The 16,739-nt window shown below is 49.6% G+C and overlaps 7 protein-coding genes across 7 annotated transcripts; 4 read left to right on the top strand and 3 right to left on the bottom strand.

The window, feature by feature from the left end:
* Positions 1–563: 563 nt before the first annotated feature.
* N7509_008714 (uncharacterized protein) lies at positions 564–2,902 on the bottom strand (the record flags this gene model as incomplete). Its single annotated transcript, XM_056633351.1, has 3 exons — positions 564–1,715; positions 1,774–1,791; positions 1,850–2,902. 3 exons carry the CDS (start codon positions 2,900–2,902, stop codon positions 564–566), a joined length of 2,223 nt encoding a protein of 740 aa, XP_056483971.1.
* Positions 2,903–3,732: 830 nt separating this feature from the next.
* N7509_008713 (MGR2/ROMO1 family protein) lies at positions 3,733–4,387 on the top strand (the record flags this gene model as incomplete). Its single annotated transcript, XM_056633350.1, has 5 exons — positions 3,733–3,796; positions 3,883–3,909; positions 3,976–4,005; positions 4,068–4,158; positions 4,264–4,387. 5 exons carry the CDS (start codon positions 3,733–3,735, stop codon positions 4,385–4,387), a joined length of 336 nt encoding a protein of 111 aa, XP_056483970.1.
* Positions 4,388–8,031: 3,644 nt separating this feature from the next.
* Positions 8,032–8,346, top strand: N7509_008712 (uncharacterized protein; the record flags this gene model as incomplete). Its single annotated transcript, XM_056633349.1, has 1 exon — positions 8,032–8,346. One exon carries the CDS (start codon positions 8,032–8,034, stop codon positions 8,344–8,346), a length of 315 nt encoding a protein of 104 aa, XP_056483969.1.
* A 986-nt stretch (positions 8,347–9,332) lies between these two features.
* N7509_008711 (leucine-rich repeat domain-containing protein) lies at positions 9,333–10,989 on the top strand (the record flags this gene model as incomplete). The annotated part of the gene is made up of 2 exons (XM_056633348.1): positions 9,333–9,937; positions 9,996–10,989. The coding sequence occupies 2 exons, from the start codon at positions 9,333–9,335 to the stop codon at positions 10,987–10,989; spliced, it is 1,599 nt and encodes a 532-aa protein (XP_056483968.1).
* A 518-nt stretch (positions 10,990–11,507) lies between these two features.
* N7509_008710 (ribonuclease P subunit p20 family protein) lies at positions 11,508–12,241 on the bottom strand (the record flags this gene model as incomplete). Its single annotated transcript, XM_056633347.1, has 3 exons — positions 11,508–11,681; positions 11,722–12,089; positions 12,169–12,241. The coding sequence occupies 3 exons, from the start codon at positions 12,239–12,241 to the stop codon at positions 11,508–11,510; spliced, it is 615 nt and encodes a 204-aa protein (XP_056483967.1).
* A 778-nt stretch (positions 12,242–13,019) lies between these two features.
* On the top strand, positions 13,020–14,039 carry N7509_008709 (fungal specific transcription factor domain-containing protein; the record flags this gene model as incomplete). Its single annotated transcript, XM_056633346.1, has 1 exon — positions 13,020–14,039. One exon carries the CDS (start codon positions 13,020–13,022, stop codon positions 14,037–14,039), a length of 1,020 nt encoding a protein of 339 aa, XP_056483966.1.
* Positions 14,040–14,272: 233 nt separating this feature from the next.
* Positions 14,273–15,820, bottom strand: N7509_008708 (uncharacterized protein; the record flags this gene model as incomplete). The annotated part of the gene is made up of 5 exons (XM_056633345.1): positions 14,273–14,696; positions 14,751–15,145; positions 15,196–15,490; positions 15,540–15,697; positions 15,761–15,820. Coding segments are annotated over 5 exons (1,332 nt in total), but the record flags the coding sequence as incomplete, so codon positions are not given.
* Between the last annotated feature and the right edge of the window lie 919 nt (positions 15,821–16,739).

Genomic DNA, 16,739 nt, shown 5'->3' with positions numbered 1-16,739 from the left:
TGGCATCAAAATAGAGCCAAGGTCATGACCATCCTTGGTAATGTGCATCATGTACAGAGAAGGAAGTGAACACCAGTCCCTCGAAAGACGAAGGCCAAAGCAGTTAAAGGATGACAAGAGGGTTAAAAAGAGACGAGAAATAAAGACCGTGTTGGCTAAACTGATAGGACGGGGGATATGAAGACAGGGTGCGTTGCAAGAAAAGAAAAAGGTCGAATTCAACCCGGTGTGAAAGGATCAGGACATTCGACACCAAGGATCGTTATTGGCGCGAATTAAAAGGGGCTCATGACACAAAAGATAGGAAAGAAGGTCACAATATGCAGCTATGCGATATGACGGCCATGGAAACCAACACCGAACCCCAGAAGTATCAATCAGCTAGGCGCCTCAGCCAGCAGGCCATGCCCCTAAAATACAGGGAAATCAAATCGTCAAGTGGAAAGAGTCGTCGGGATGAAAAGTGCCATGCTGGCTAATCAGCAATGAAAGACGCCGGGTTTTGCAGGAAAGCAATCATTAATGTGAGTCAAACGAGGAGTGCAAGAAGTAGCCAAATCGGGTTATTTGTCCAACTTTTGCCACCCGTTGAGATAGGCCATTAATCCGACCCCAAGGAGTACCACTCCGAATATGGAAGCGTAGGGACTTGCTTCCTCGAGGTACTGACGCCGTTGCAAGGAAGTCGTAACGTTTGAAGTAGAATCCTCCTCTTTGCTCTTTGCAGATCCGGGGTCAAAGTTCTGTGCCGGGGCGCCAATTTTGGCAACGCCATTCTCGGTTAAAATTGAATGGTCAGAAACAGTCTTTGCCGGATCATCATTGAATCCATCTGTCTTGGACTCAGTGGCTCTGGCTGCAGATTTTTCTGTGCGTTCTTGGCGGAGAGTTTCGATCATCTCTGCCAAAGACTTCCTCGACTGCACTGTCTCATCCTCAGCGGTCTCAGCACGCTCCCTGAAAGACGCCATTTGCTTTCGCATCTCTTCCATCTCTCCGGCCATAGTATCAAGACGACGCTGCAATTGCTCGGCGTGTGCTTTCGCGGAAGATTCTGCCTCTTTGTTTTCGGGTGGTGAGGGAGCCTCTGAAGACAGGATGGTACCGTTGGGTTCTCCGATGGATTTCACACCGTCTTGTTCTTGTTTGACGGGGAGTCCTTCATCCAGAGCTTCCGGGTGGGCCTTCTCGGTTTTAATTTCTTCTTCCTCTGTCGGGCTAGGAGTCTCCAGCTTCTTGGCCTTGTCTTCAGCAGATTCACGCGCAGTTTTCTCCTCGCGAAGGAGATCTTCGAGCTCCTTGATACGAGTTCCCTGAGTATCAATTTCGCGTTTGGCAATTGACAATGCCTCAATAAGAGACAAAATCTGACTCGATTCGCGAGAAACAGGGGAGCTCGTGGACATTGACTTGGGTTTATCCGTATCACTGCGCTTTAGGGGCGAGAAAGACTCCGACCCACTACGTGGGGGAGCATCGGGCTTTTCGGGGAGAGGTTGTTGAGGCGGAGGTGCGGGTGGGTCTGAGAATCTGGAGAAAGAATCGACGCGGGGCATTTTGGGGCGTCCGTTAAGTTGACGGGAAGGGTTGCCTTCGAGAGGCGACGGCTTGTTCACTCTTTCCTTCTCAGCATAACCTGGCTGTCTGATCGCTGTCAGAAAATCGTCGGTTTGGCGAAGATCTTGAGATTGCTGCTTGGCTTGCTTCAACTCGTTCTGAGATAACATGTTAGAATCAAAACTTGTGACAATCGACTTTAATCTGGAAGCTTACCGTGAGTCTTTTGACCACCTGTTCAACGGATATGGGGGGAGTTCCAGTAGTTCATTTGACGTTGTTGGTGCATGACGTTGAGCTGATTGCTAGCAGCACTCTGAGCAGAACGATTGCTCATGTTGCTACCAGATCGTCCGCGCATGTGCGAAAGCGGTTGGCTGAGGGGCGAAGGTAGAAGTCCGCCCCCAGATGCAGGATCCAAGTCTCCGAAATTTAGGTCAAGGATGTTAGGGGTTGATCCATAAAGACCGGCGTGCTCAACTTTAGCAGAGACCTTGTGATGGACAATGGTGTTTTGATCTTCGCTGACAATATCGATTCCGAGCTCAAGGGTATCGTTTTCCCGTAATTCGTGGGGATCCGACTCTCTATTCTCAGGTGACAACCGATGTCCGTTGACGAAAGTTCCATTTGAAGACTTAACGTCGCGAATCCAAATTTTTCCTGCCTTCTCGGCCCAGATCTCAGCGTGTTGCCTAGACAGTACCTTTGAATCAAAGAATCCATTCAATGGGGTCGGGACTGTTTTCGCATTCGTCTGGCGGCCGATCCGTAAAACTTCAGGGTAAAAGGGCACATTTATCTGTTTCTTCTCAAAGGTTTGATTCATTGGCGTAAGGGCCAATATAGCTGGAGGGTCCGCAGATTGTCCGTTGGGCTGCTGTCGGACCCCATTCTGTTGAGAAGACTGAAGCATGTGCTGTGATGGGACAATAGAGGATGGCTGGTGAATCGCGGACATTGTGGATGAGGCAGTCGGCCCTGACGAGAATGCAGGACCCGCTTGAGATCGTGCAGTTGAAACTCCCGAGACTGGTTCGGCTTTGGAGTTTGGCCAGACTTTGCGGGTAGACTTTGGTTTCGATGACCAGGTACCGGATTCACTGTTGGATACCTGCCCAGCATGGATATCTTGTGAATTGTTGCTGGTCACAGTGTTCGTGGAGGCAGTTGACCCAAGCGAGGAAGAGGAATTCGACCGTTGAACGTGTTTCCTTGGCATGAACATCCGTGACACTTCGTCGGTGTTCATCGAAGACAGGGCTCCTTGTCCTCCGTCACCAGTGCTGTACCATCCCAAGCGAGACCCCGATTGCACACTAGGTGGAGATGCGACAGCAGTCATGGAGAAGGATACGGGCGAAAGTTCCACACGACAGAGAGTCTAAGCGGATGCTTGGCAGGTGCAAATCGATGGTGATGAAATGAGGCCAGGGGACGGTCGGGTGATTGGTATGGCGGTCTCTAATTTGCGTCAAATCGTGACGGTGTTCGTGAGCGAAAGAATTGTCTGTGAAGTAGACAGGGCTGTTGTTTTTCCTGGTCGGCCGGCTAGGTCAGAACGGTCGCGTTAGCGCCAGTCGCTTGCCAAACAATTTAGTCTGACCCCAAGCCGAAGGCACGAACTGAAGTCATCCAGTGCCCATCCAAGCGGTCGAATCAAGTTGAACTTACCCGTTAAATGTAGATCGGAAGATATTAATTCACAATCTAGGACATAAAAACCGTGCCCAGACCAGGGAGGCGTGTGAGGTCTTGCCGGAAACTGAGTAGCGACCGGTGTCTCACACCGTCCCAGGGACAATGGAGGAAACGCTAGACGGGACTGCCGCCTTGCCACGGGCTTGAAGCCGCCCTAACAAGGATGTAGAAGGTGAGAAATCAAAGATCGAGGATGGTCGGCCATGAAGCGTAATCACCCAAGGAGAGGAGGAGATCGGCTCCCTTGACGGCCCCCGTCGAATGGCCATGTATGGTCACGTGCTCTACCCGCACGTGTGGTGGTGCCGTTACGATCAGGTGACACAGGCGGAGACGGCTCCGTTGCGCTGAGGAGAAAAAGCAGCTTCTCCGAATCCCATTCACATCATTAAACTTCGCCTCATCCGCCTTTGAGCTCCTGCTCGCTTGATACCCATTCTCTGTTCGATACCGCCTCTCTGAAATTACTCCACAATGCCCGTTGTCGCAGGTCCTGCCCCTGGCGGAGGTGCTGCCGGTCCTTCGACCTTTGACAAGAGTAAGTGGCCCATACAATCCGCCTAGGAAGCTGCTCTGAAATGCAGAAAAATGCTTCTATAAAGCATAAGCTAACTCATATATTAGTGAAAATGGGTGGTCTGATGGGTTCCAGTATGTATCTGCTGCAAGCGCGAAGTACAAGAGCTGCGTCCAACTGACGTGATTCTCCACCTTTAGCTGTCGGTGGAATCATGGGCTTCATTATCGGTAAGTTGGAATCTAATCCAAATGGGAATTACACTTCTTTTCAGTCAGCTCATGAATTGCAGGAACTGTCACTATCTTCCAGTACGGTGCCGGCCCTAACGGTGTCATGCGGACACTGGGCAAGTACATGTTGGGCTCCGGTGCCACTTTTGGGTATGTTCCGCCGTGCCCTCTATACCTTTCTTGACGCCCTCGTTTCTTGCGATGTGCATTGCTTTTTGTCAATAGCAGGCTAACCAAGGTGCTTCTAATCTACAGACTATTCATGTCCATCGGCAGCGTGATCCGTACTGATGGACCCCGCAACGATGCCTGGCTCCGTGCCCGCGGCCCTCCTATGATGCTTCCTCGTCAAAGCCCCTTGAAGCCTATGCGCCAATAAACTTGACAGTCACTGGCGTTTGTGCTGGGATGCCCGAGGTTCATGCGAACATGACCAAATCGAAAGGCGGGGGAGTGTTTTGTACGATATAATCATTACATTTTGTGAAGCGTTTTTGACGACCTTGAAACACTTGGGCTGGCAGCTACTTGGGTTTATAACTGGAAAGCTTTGCTCTTATGAGAAAGCTGACGGACGCCCAATTTTCAATGTATATATGCTAGTCGCATCGACGGGTCACCGAAAGCTCGCCATTTTCTCTTAGCAGGCATGGCGAGATGGGTATCAACGGTATTATTGCTTACAGTTTCTGTCGGCTTCAGCATGCGATACTTTGGCCCTTTTTGTGACTGGGCTTTTTCGTTCTGCGAAATCGAAGGCACCTGATCGACTGGTTATATAAACAACATGAACTGGTGAAGTCCAATACCTTTGAGTCTCAAGTTCTGTACTAGTAGTTCGACTTCAAGGCAGTGGAATATATGCTATATTAGTACTATTAGAATTACAGAGACCGGTCGTATCTTCAGGTTCAAAATTAGGCCGTTGAACTGAATTAGGCCAATCCTACCTAGAGACATCCCGAGGTCTGAGTCTGATATCATTCTCGTTGCAGATTTTCAAAGCGATGTAGTAGTAGTTGGTATTCTCCACGTTTCGGCAGTGTCACAGAGAAGCTCGGAACTTAAAGGGGACGAATTAGTTGTTGACGAGTAGTACACATACCTACTAACTAGTCCACTACCTAGATATACATTGCCAAGAGAATCCAACGCTGCGGGTAACGCTGCGGGTAACGCTAGAGACGTGAATCAAGTCGGTGTTAGTGCAGGTGTAGCAAACAACAACTCTCTCACGATGGAGCAAATCAGCGCTGAGTGGAAGAACGCTGGCACAATTAAAGCGAGACCCATCAATTACTGACAGGCGACCAATTTGCCTGACAGTACCATCAAGTTACGAAATAGTGAAAAGAAGTATACCGGAGAGGCTGACTAGGTAGAGTGGGAGCAAAACGTGAAGGGAATTCTGACGAACAAATATCTAGATAGCCTCATCGACCGACATATCCTAATTGGCGATGCAACTGCTGAGTGATGGCGGTTCCTAAGGTTGTGTTGGGCGATGGATTACGCTCGTTATAAGGTCACAAACTCATTATTGTTTGACTCGGCCTTTCTCATCAAATACCCGGGTAATGCCTGATAGGCAAGAACAGCTCTTTCGTGCATCAAAAGAATGGCCATCTAGGGGACAATTGGAGACATCTTCGGTAGCTTAACTCTGTACTCCGTAGACCTCCTAGCTTTCCCAGAATGGGACTAGGGCGACAATTCGAGGCATTTGACTGGCTCTCTGGCTTCCTTCCAATTATTTGGCTGCTCATTTCCCCCGCTCTGAGGCCTCTTCGTGTAACACTATACATACATATGTAGCAACGATTTATACTCCGTACCTGCCATGCTACTCAGCCTAAATTTTCGTACACCGTACGGTCTATATGTATGCCTACCTACGGTACTCTGGGGGCTGTTGTTAAGGATGGAGGGTTCCGTTTAGCTTCCTCCGTACTCCGACGAGTCTTGGAAATATTCGGGCCGCGGCCCGGAAGAAGCGGTGTCCGGTGTTGTACAGATCATCGGTCCCAACCTGCAAAATGCAGGCTTCGTGTTGTTTGACTCTATCGGTTGAAGTCGGAGCACCCATTCTGGGTGAGATGCTTACTGCAGTTGCCAAGATTCCGGCTGTGGTCCGAGTCGCTGCAAATTTCGCATGCCATACTCCCTACAAACTCCGTTAAACTCGATGATTGCTGCAAGGCACACTTTTGTCAGGCTGAAAATCTTGACAATGATCAGCGAAGTTCTCGATCCCCCCCAGACTCTCACGAACGGGCACTATAAGACCTCAAATGGAAGGTTGACTAGGCGATCTCTATAGTAGTGGGCCTCCGGGAGGAACCCATGGGCTTCGTTCAGGCACAGACCGTTGATTGGTGGAGGGTAGCTCTGCCAAGCCCGGGAATAATCAAACGAATTGAGTCTACCCATTTCCACCTTGCCCACCTTGCCCACCTGTCCACTCTCGTGTCGGCCAACACCACCCGAGCGAGGCAAAATGAGACAAAATTTGAGCCAATCTCGGTTAACCCCCGGTTCTGGCCAATACGATCGTCGCCTCTCAGCCCTTCGATGAGCATCGAAGCATTTTTTTCCAAGGCCCGGTCGATTCTTACCCTCCGGGGGGGCAAATCATCACCGGCCAACCCTACGAGATCCGTGCTGTCCGTTCCTGCATCCATGACGCCAGGGGTCGCACAGTCCTTTGTTTCTTGTTTTTTTTGGGGGGGGGGGGGGGGGAGCCAGCCCCAACAAGCCAAAGAGTCCAGGATAGCACCTGCTGCATCATGCTGCGAGCCAATCCTCATTTCAGGAAGACAGCGTCTATGGGAAACACAATCTCACGGCCAACGGGTTTCAGCTGGGCCCAAGCGGTTCGTGTTGGCCGTTAGGGGATGAACCTACTCCGTGTATATGTACTAGTTGGTCGCCATGTCTCCATCTGCTCCATCTGCCCCATTGGAGTCTAGGGCAACCCAAGAACGAGCACGAGAGCCAGTGGAATATTTAGGGGGGGAGGGGCGAAGAATTTCGTATTGTACATGTGGCCAGGTACCGTTGCGGACGTGCTTGTTCTTTGTTTCCCGACACCATCGGATCCGACCCCTACGAGATCCGATTGGATATAGGTACTCGTACGGAGTACGAGGTCCATGATTTGACTGTCCACGTAGCCCTAAAGGATAATCTCTAAGAGCGAGGCTCGATGTAGTCATACTGCATTCACTTGCAGCAACTCGTCCAATGTCCAGTGTCTATCATCTACTCGGTTGGGTGTTGACATCCCTTTGAGAGAGTCCCTTGCAACCTCGACAAGTCTGTGCGGCAATGAGACCCTGTTCGTGTTTTTCTTGGCAGACTGTTGCTACTAACTACTACTCGTACTAGTCTCGGGCTACCATTACGGAGTATTGCTCCATAGTTCGATCTTAGGCCGGTCCATAGTCCCAGGAACCGCGTGCTACCCGGACCAATAGGAGGAATCCGTAGCGCAAAAAAATCAATAGAAGCCCTCAATTTGGGCGCCACAGGGCCCTGAAGTGTGAAATGACCCTTTCCCCAGGTTCGACTGGCTCGTTGGGCCTTCGTGTATTTAGGGCGCATGCCACACCCTGTCATACTCTCTCCTCTTTCCCCCTCTGTTGGCGCCACTGAAGAATTTGTTCACCCCAGTCATTCGTTTCCCACCCAGTCACTCGTTTATACATCCTGTCATCCACCTTGAGCCGCGCTCTCACACACACACACTCTCTCTCACACACTCTCTCTCTCTCACTCTCACTCTATCTCTATCTCACACATTCTTTTTACTCCTTTGTCTTTTTGAGTCCCACTCGTTTGCCCTCAAGATTCAAAACATATTCGAAACAGAATCTCTTTCGGAACTGTTTCACCAATCCACGATAGTGTCGCGCCTTCTTCCCCAACGACCTACTATTACCTTCGTCTTCTTCAAGACTTTCTCTTCCATTACACTCAGTGCCGCATACGCAAAATCGCATCGCATCCTTGACAATCGCCAAAATGCAGTTCGGCTCTCTGATCACCTCTTTCCTCTGCATTGCCGCGGCCCATGTTGCTGCCGCCGATGACACCACCTCCCAGTCGACCACGACTATTACCAAGACCTTGGTCCGAGTGAACTCGGTCACTGCCACTCCCAGCTCCAGCATGAGCACCTTCCCGGCCACCTCCACTCCCCTGGTGACCGCGACCTCGACCGCAACTCAGTCTGCCGCATCGGCTACCAAGACAGGAGCTGCAGTCAACGTCGCCGCCACCATGCCGGCAGTTCTGGGTGCCGGATCTTTCGCGCTGATTATGGGCCTGGCCCTGTAATCGCGGACGCGATACCATGAGATATCAGTCAATGATCCACCCTCCCGGCAATCGTTTGATATCAGAGACCTAGTGTCAACGATATCGATTGTTTACATTGAATGTAAGGGAGGCGAACTATGTCTGGATCTCCTTTTACTTCCGCCGTTCATCTCCAGTAGAAAGCCGAGGTACAACCTTTATTGGACCTATAATTTTCTATTCTTCTTTCACTTTTTTGATCCTCCGGTTGGCTGGAGAATCCGATTCGGAACGGAAACGGCTTTACGTTGAATCTTTCTCAAATACCCCATTTATAACGACTTTGTGGACACGAGTTGATGTTGTTTTACTTCTCACCCCCCCCTTTTATATTTATACTTTTTACCTTCTCTTCTTCTTGTCTATATTTGTCTGGTACTCTCAAGTTCGGCGGACACCTGAGCGAGATCACGCCTGAATCGGTTTGATGCTATCTGGATACGCCTTCGTGGGTTAAAACCCCGATCTTGGACACTTGACATGAAATGAGACACATTATTCTTTTTTCCAAGATAAAATAATCCATGTATCCTTGATGTACAGACAAGAGTCAATTGTAGATTTACTGATGGTACGGAGTAGATAGCGAAGATCATGTCGATCCAACATTCCTTGGTGGATCTGCCAGCCTGCCGTGGCCTCCGCGGTTGACTGATGCCCGTGCACCCACGCGTCTGCCACTTCGGGCAGGCTGTCGTTTGATCTGATCTTATCTCAGCTCTGGCTTTGACAGGCGCCAGACTTAACCTTGTTATCCCAGTACGTCCTGGGTGCCCAATTGACGAGCTCTTCCTTTCACTGGACGTTGGATTTGTTCGGTTTGCGCGTTGTTGACATCTGCGGCGGCTCCACCACGTGTCGCACCCGCGAGCCTCCCGCGTCATTTCACCTGCCAAGCACATTCCTGAGGAACTCTGGAGAGCATAGAGGACTTGTTCGTCTAAGGGGCACCCCTACTCGCCGCAATGGATAACGAAGTTCCTCTCCCCCCACCACGACGGCTGAGACATCGTTCCCCAGCACGCGCAAACCCATCGGCACCAGTATCGGTCGCATCATCTTTTCGCAAGTCGCGCCGACTGTCGCGTTTCGATGACCGCTCGAGCCAGCCTTCCAGTGACCCGGCGCTCTTTTCTAGTGATGATATCCCTGCGTCTGGACTAGAGAATTATAATGCGCCGGTACCTGGCGCGGGGGGACGCAAGCGTCGATATCGAGGAACCTGGTGGGGAGAGCAAGTTCAGGATCCGAAGCGGAAGAGGGCCGATTTCAAGGAAAAACGCAATGTGGACAGTGGTGTCTGGATGGGTAGTGATGAGTCCGGAGCCGAGTCTCTTTTGACCTCCGAAGATTCGCCAGCCTGGGGAGAGGATCTCTTAAAGACGGTGTTGGATCCTCGTGCACCAGGAAGAGCTCCTACTGACCTGCCTTTCTCGAGAGGCCCGGTACCAATCCCTGCCCTGCCCCGTCAAATTGTCGTGAATGGAACTGAAGAGTCAGAAGAGCATCGCTTTGCGAGAAAAGTGGTCAATGACTGTCTTGAAAAGGGCGAGGAGAGTATCGACCTGGGGTAAGTTTCTCCGGATATCAAAGCCTTCACGTTCCTCCTACCTAACTTGGTTCTCCAGGAATTTCAACATGAGGACTATTCCCATAGATATGCTTCAATCACTTCAGCATTTGACGAAGCTTCCCTCCATGCGAGAACCTCCGATATCAGAGAATGCTTACTTCTCGCTTCGGCCTTTTCTGCGCATATATCTTCCTAATAATTCCCTTGCCACGCTTCCCAGAGAGCTCTTTGAGCTGAAGGATCTCAGGGTACTTAGCTTGCGTAATAACAAGCTCACATCTATTCCCTGCACAATCCGGGATCTCACCGCACTCCAAGTTCTGAACCTATCCGTCAATCGGCTCTCTCATCTCCCGTGGGAGCTGCTAGTTCTTCTTCAAAAGGGAGAGCTCAAACACTTTACGCCACGCCCGAATCCCTTCCTTTCAATTGAAGATGCCGATATCGCCGAGTGGCATTGTAACTCTGGTGAAAGTCAGAACGAAAAGAACGACGGCAATTATGACGATGACGATAAAGACGACGACAAAGGGGATGAGAAGCTTCCGCAAACCCAAGCTACCTTCACAGAATACGAGGGCACTCCACCCGATGATGCCTGGACCGCTATCCACGTAGCAACAGGTCCTACAACCTTGTACAATATGGATGGCAAGCCTATCGGAAATACCCCATCCTCCAGGCTAGCAAAAACACAACAGACAGCACCGACAAATGCTCCATCTTTACGCGAATTATCTCTTCGAGCCCTATGGAAACTCCCGGGCCTCGATTTCATCACGGAGGAGGAAAAGCTCGAATTTCCATCACTTGTGATTCCGTTGCTCAGTCTAGCGCAAGGCGTCCGTGCAGACGGAGGGTGGTATTGTTCAATGTGTCAGCGGGAGTTTGTGAGTCGTCGTGCGGAATGGATGGAGTGGTGGGATTGCACTCCCCACGAAAATGGCATGAAACGGCCAAGGGCTTCTGGAGAGAAGATGCGTCCCTTGCCGTTCAAACGATATGGTTGCAGCTGGGCCTGCGTGCCAGACTCGCAGCGTGTAGATTAGATTCTTGTCATTGTGACTGGATAGGAGATGATCTCTATTTTGTATATTTCGGAGTGTTTATAGATGATGGTTCTGGAAATATGGATACTTCATGTTAATCTTGTTCAATCAATTGATCTTTCATTCAGACAGACTATTCTGCAGTCTATTGAGTGGCATTGTATGGGTATCATTGTGTGTTCATCCATGGAAATTAATCTCAAGGAGCCGGTAAGTGGATGTGAGGAAATCGGCTCGGCGAATAATCCTTGTAATTTCGTCTGAATGTTTCAAAACGAGGTTTGTATGCATGTTTTTGTAAATGCGTGGCGGTGAAGACGATGCATCTCGGTGCATTTGTAGAAAACGGTCGAAAGGTCATTGATGGTGCTGATCCGTACGAACAATGGAATCCACGATGGCATATCGCCTGATCGCAGTGTCTTTCAGTACCTTCAGGGCGATAATATGGAGTGTGACACTAGCAAGGTATGGCATTGCACGTCGCAGCCATCTCTACCATACCCTTCGCAGTCAATTCACTTGAGGCTGATGGCGACCTCAACCATTTTAATCCATCGGGTTCGCGTCTCGGGTAACTCATAATCATCGGAAGCCTCGGGCTTCTCTTGTCGTTTACGCTTCTTCGCGTCAGACTTCGCAATGCCTTGCTCAGGCTCGGTTTTGGTTGTATCATTTTGCTTCTGTTCCTTCTGGGCGAGCTTTTCTTTTTCGCTCCTCATCTTCAACCACATCATCCACGACAAGGACACTTCCAGTATTCACGCGGACCGAGTATTCTGATTCTTTTTCTTCGAACCACTTCCCCACGTTGAGCACCTTTTCGATTGCCCGCCCGGTAGCCTTGACAAAGACCTCCTCCCGCTGCTCAGCAGAATTAGCCAATTCCGCGAGCTTCTGTTTCTCTGTTTTGCGCGTATCCTCGAGGCTAATCTTGGCTGTGGCGCGTTTCTCGGCTTGTCGGAGTAATTTCTGGACGCGCTTCACGGCACTCATGAATGGGGTGTTGCTAGAAACGTAGACGACTTTAGGCACGGACGGGCCCGCATATGGCGACGCGACAGGGGCATGAGGGATTGGACGCTTTTCCACCTTTGCATCTGCAGGATCAAGACTGTTAATTCCGCGCTGATGGTATTGGCTGTGGTTTGGGTTGGCGAGAGGAGATAAATCGCTTACACTTGGGTAGCTTTACCAGATCTTGGTTGCGCTTCTCAAATTCGAGCTTTCGCTCAAGTGGGCCATTCCCCATGGCGCAACAAGGTTTTTCTTTGGGCCTCGGGAAGCTGTCGCATGAAGCTTGGAAAAGTTGAGATTCCCAGTGGACCTTGAAACTACCGTGAGATAAGATTGTCTTTTCTGCCGATCCCGGGGACCCTTAAGGTAGGCGGTCACGTTGCTTGACTAGTGCTATAGAAGCTGCGTTCTGCCATTTAGCACTTCATCTCATGCTACTAGTTACTAAACTTACAAGTTACTAGTACTCAAAATTATCACTAACCCAAATCGATGAAGGTTCCCACATCCTGTTCGCAATGCAGAGTTGGCAAGCGGCGATGCATTGCGGGGCTTGCGGGGGTAAGGAGCGCATGCCAACTGTGCTTGAAGCAAGGGAAGCACTGCTCTTTGTCCTACCAGCCAAAAGGACCTCAGCGCTCTTTATTGCCGTACCCGATATGTACATCACCTAGCGCGGCTGATTCTCATTTACAAAGCCAGGATGTAACCAAAGGCACTCGAGATAATTTGGTCGACCTTTACTTACGATTCATCCATGACAAACCTCATTCTCTGTTTCACCCCTCACTCCTGAGGAAAAGAGTGCGCGAGGGAGCCTTGCCGATGGCGGTACTTTATGGCGTTATGGCACTGGCAGCGCGGTAGGTCATAGAGATGGACTATCAGACCTTACAACTGACTGAGTCTACTGGTAGTATACTGACTTCTCTTTCTATCACAGGTTTGCGGACGACCAAGAAACACGTCATCAAACGAATAGCTTTTTTTCAGCGGCGAAGCATCTTTTGAAAATGAACATTGATCATGTTTCTCTTGATAACATACATGCGAGCATCCTCGTCGGCAACCTGTGTGGAACAGAAGGCGAGTCAGCCGGAGAGGCTATATTTTTTGGTGAGATAAACCCACACGACGCTGTGGAGGAACCAATTCTAAAATTCATGACAGGCGTCGCATTTCGAATGGCGCATATACTGCATCTGCCGAAACCCGACGTAACGGATGACAGTATAACAAGGGAGATAAAGATTCGAACTTGGTGGTCCTTGTATATGATTGATCAATGGTCCTCTGCCGGTTTAGACCTACCACGACAGATGCATAACCAACAGCATAATCTCCCAATGCCAGAAATTGACTTCTGGAAGCTAGTTCCCGGAGAAAGAATGGAAAATCGATCCCAGCTTCGTCGAGGCTTGTGGGGATACATGGTTATTCTCGCTCGAATATTCGGCCACATTCAAATTCTGCACCAGAAGCTGGCAGAAGAGGCTCTAGACCAACACGAGGCTGAGGCGACCACGACTGAGCTTGCACAAGAATTTGACCACTTTCTTCGAGAGCTGCCAGCCAGTCTCCACTTCAACACCAGGAATCTAACACAACATACGGAGCTTGGTCTAGCGCAGGCATTCGTGGCTCTTCACCTAGGTTATCATCATTATTCAACTCTTCTTTACTTTCCATATCTTGACATGAAACTTGCCGAGACTCCCAGCCGAGCCATCTTCGTTGCTCGTTGCAAGTATCATGCTACGTCTTTCAGTGACTTATTAAAGATTTCACACGAAACGCCAGACTGTGGAGCAGTCTACCTAATTGTAGCGCATATGACTGTGGTTTCATCGTCAGTCTTGCTTCATACACTTCTGCTTGGCAGTCAAAATGAACTTCTCGATGCGCGAACACGACTCTATTTCAACTTTGAGATACTTCTCAAACTGAAAGGATACTGGCAGGGAGTAGACCTTATGGTGCGATCATATCCCCCTTGGAGAATATTGGGGGGCAAAAGGCTAATGTGGGATTAGATGGAGCGGCTGTTCACCTTCCAGAAAGTATGCATGCAGTCAATGGACCGAACATACACTGTGGACCAATGGACAGTAAAGTTTCTTCTTCAACATGCGATTCCCATTGGTGGAGAGATAAATACACCGGCTTCATCTGATCTTGCAGAGCGAGGAAAATTTGCAAGCGATGCTTTGTCGATGCTCAGACCGGCTGGAATGAGCACAAACGGTAACACGAAATTACGGTCATTTCATGGCTCCACTGACTTGGTCTCCTGATCATGTGTACGCCCTTCGTTACCAGCGACGTTGGCATGTTCCCCGTCAAACAGCTCTGCAATCTCCTCTAGTGTCGGGCCCTTTGTTTCCACAAATAGGAACCAGATACAAAGACACTCAATGACCAGAATCGCAATATACACGAAATAAAATCGCCACTTCAATGACTCAAGACCAATCGGATTGACATATTGGTTGAAGACAGACGACAAGGCCGTTGCAGCCATAGTAACGGCAAGACCTTTGGCTCGGATGCTGAAAGGAAGGATTTCAGCGGGATACGCAACTGTCAATCCGGGCCAGGCGAATCCGGCGACTCCATAAAAGAGAAATATCATAGCAATGACTGCGCTTCCGGCACTTTTGTTGCCAGTTTGCGCATATACTGCTGAGCAACTATCACCTAGTCAGCGATTTCCACCTCATATTGGGGCAATTGCAGTCACTTACCCTGTCCAAATGCTAAATGTAATCAGCATGCCGAAGCCAGCAATCAGGAAAAGCAATCGTCGACCTAGGACATCGACAAGGAAGGCAGAGCAGCAAATTGACACTAAAAAGCACCAGATTGTCAAACCACCATTGATGACGGACTGGTCATAAGAGGACTCGATTCCGACGGAGCTTAAGATGTCATGTAAATAATATGACACCAGACCGTTGCCCGAACACTGCGAGAAAAATGACACCAATAGAATAAGTAGGAGTCGTTTGCGATTTCCTGGTGTCTGCACAAGGACAGGCCAGCCGTTTTTCGAATTCTCCTTCTCCATACGTATTGTTTCCTGTATTTCATGGAACTCAAACGCGCAGAAAGTGTCGTCTCTGTCGCCATTGGCATGATACTGAAGCATGTTGGTTATCCCATTACTGAAAGGCTTTCGGTATTCCTTACCTTCACTAATATTTCAAAGGCCTCCTCAGAGCGATTATTCGCACAAAGCCAACGGGGGCTTTCAGGGACAAACCATATGCCCAAAAACTGAATGGCAGGCATGGCTGCCTGCATGGCGACCGGTATTCTCCATGATGCTTCCGATGTATACTTGATTGTCCCAAACACCGTCCAAGCCGCGATTATTGCCCCGACATACCACAGAGTGTTGTACATGGTAGTTAGCTTGCCACGGTGCTGAGGATGGGCAAGTTCGGTTATAAGTAGAGGCGCAGATCCCTGGGTCACGTTTGATCTTCTCGAGTTAGTTTATCAGATCTAGCTTCCAGGGAGAGTCAGCTTACCCAAGCCCAACTAAGAAGCGACCCGCAAGAAACATGCTTGAGTTGACGGACGGTACGACTTGAATGATTGTTCCTACAAAAAGAACAAGTAGGCCGATGACAACGCCGGTCTTTCGTCCAAAGAAGTCGGCCACATAGGAAGCTGTCAGGCCTTTCAGCTAATGTACCCCATCATGATAGGGGAGTTTAAAGAAGAAAATACCAATTAATAGTGCACAAACCCCACCGATGTTTTGGATTGCCGTGAAAAGGCCCAGTGTCGAGCCACCTGGATTACCGAAATCTGCCTGACCGTTAGCATGTCACGATGTTGATGCAGCTGGGCCATATTCACAGTCTTGCCAAGGCGTCATTGTTTGCAATCCATTTAATAGCGAGCCATCGTATCCATTTGTGGAAGAACCTGGGAGTCTCAGCAACGATACTCAATGGTCAATTGATTAGTTGATATCTTTACCTAGAAACAAGATTGGCATCATCAGGTATAGCCTCCTCAGTCCAGGATGCTTCCACCAAGTGACCTCGGGTATGTTTGAAGCCGTCAGCCTGGGAAGAGATGAGAACTCTGCGTGAGATGCCGAGGCCTCATCGGCTTTGGGAGTCTTAATATCCTTCATATTACGAAGAAACGAGGAGGTAGCTGATTGTTTACCAACAAGGTAGGTATCGGTTTGCTGAAGCCGCGGACAGGGAAGTAGTCTTACCCCCAGTCCAAAGCCTCTATTTATACACGAGGCGAAGTAGATATCTCCCCATTCATCTCCTGGTCTCAGTAGTTGCTATTTACCCCGGGTTTCTGCCAGATCAGGAAAAGCGTTTGCGGAGAGGTGTCGTGTCTTTGGATGCGGGATGTCGGCCAATCATAGTTAGCCAATCCCGCATGTCATGATACCTATCGCTCCGTGCGGGGGATGCACTTTGAGCCCTTCCCAATGGTCCCAGCGGGATATCGCCCAATCATCCCACCTGAATCCCGTTCTGATGAGCATCCTGATGGAGCCAGATCGCGTTATGATCAAGTATTATCCGGCATGGTGCCACAGGCTGTACTGTGATGGCGGGGTTGATGAGGGGGAGAGGAATATATCGCGGGTATAAGAAGACACCAGTCGGAGTCGTGTGGTCTGGCTATTCGATCAATTCTTCCAAGTTCTTTTGTGCTCTATCTCGTGACTTCAACCGCGGACATATTAAAATTAG

This window comes from Penicillium cosmopolitanum (assembly GCF_028827165.1).
Source record: "Penicillium cosmopolitanum strain IBT 29677 chromosome Unknown utg000009l:1.0-9042332.0:1.0-9050551.0, whole genome shotgun sequence".
NCBI classification, from domain to species: domain Eukaryota; kingdom Fungi; phylum Ascomycota; class Eurotiomycetes; order Eurotiales; family Aspergillaceae; genus Penicillium; species Penicillium cosmopolitanum.
The sequence above is the reverse complement of the archived record's forward strand: the minus strand, read 5'-3'. Positions and strand labels throughout refer to the sequence as shown.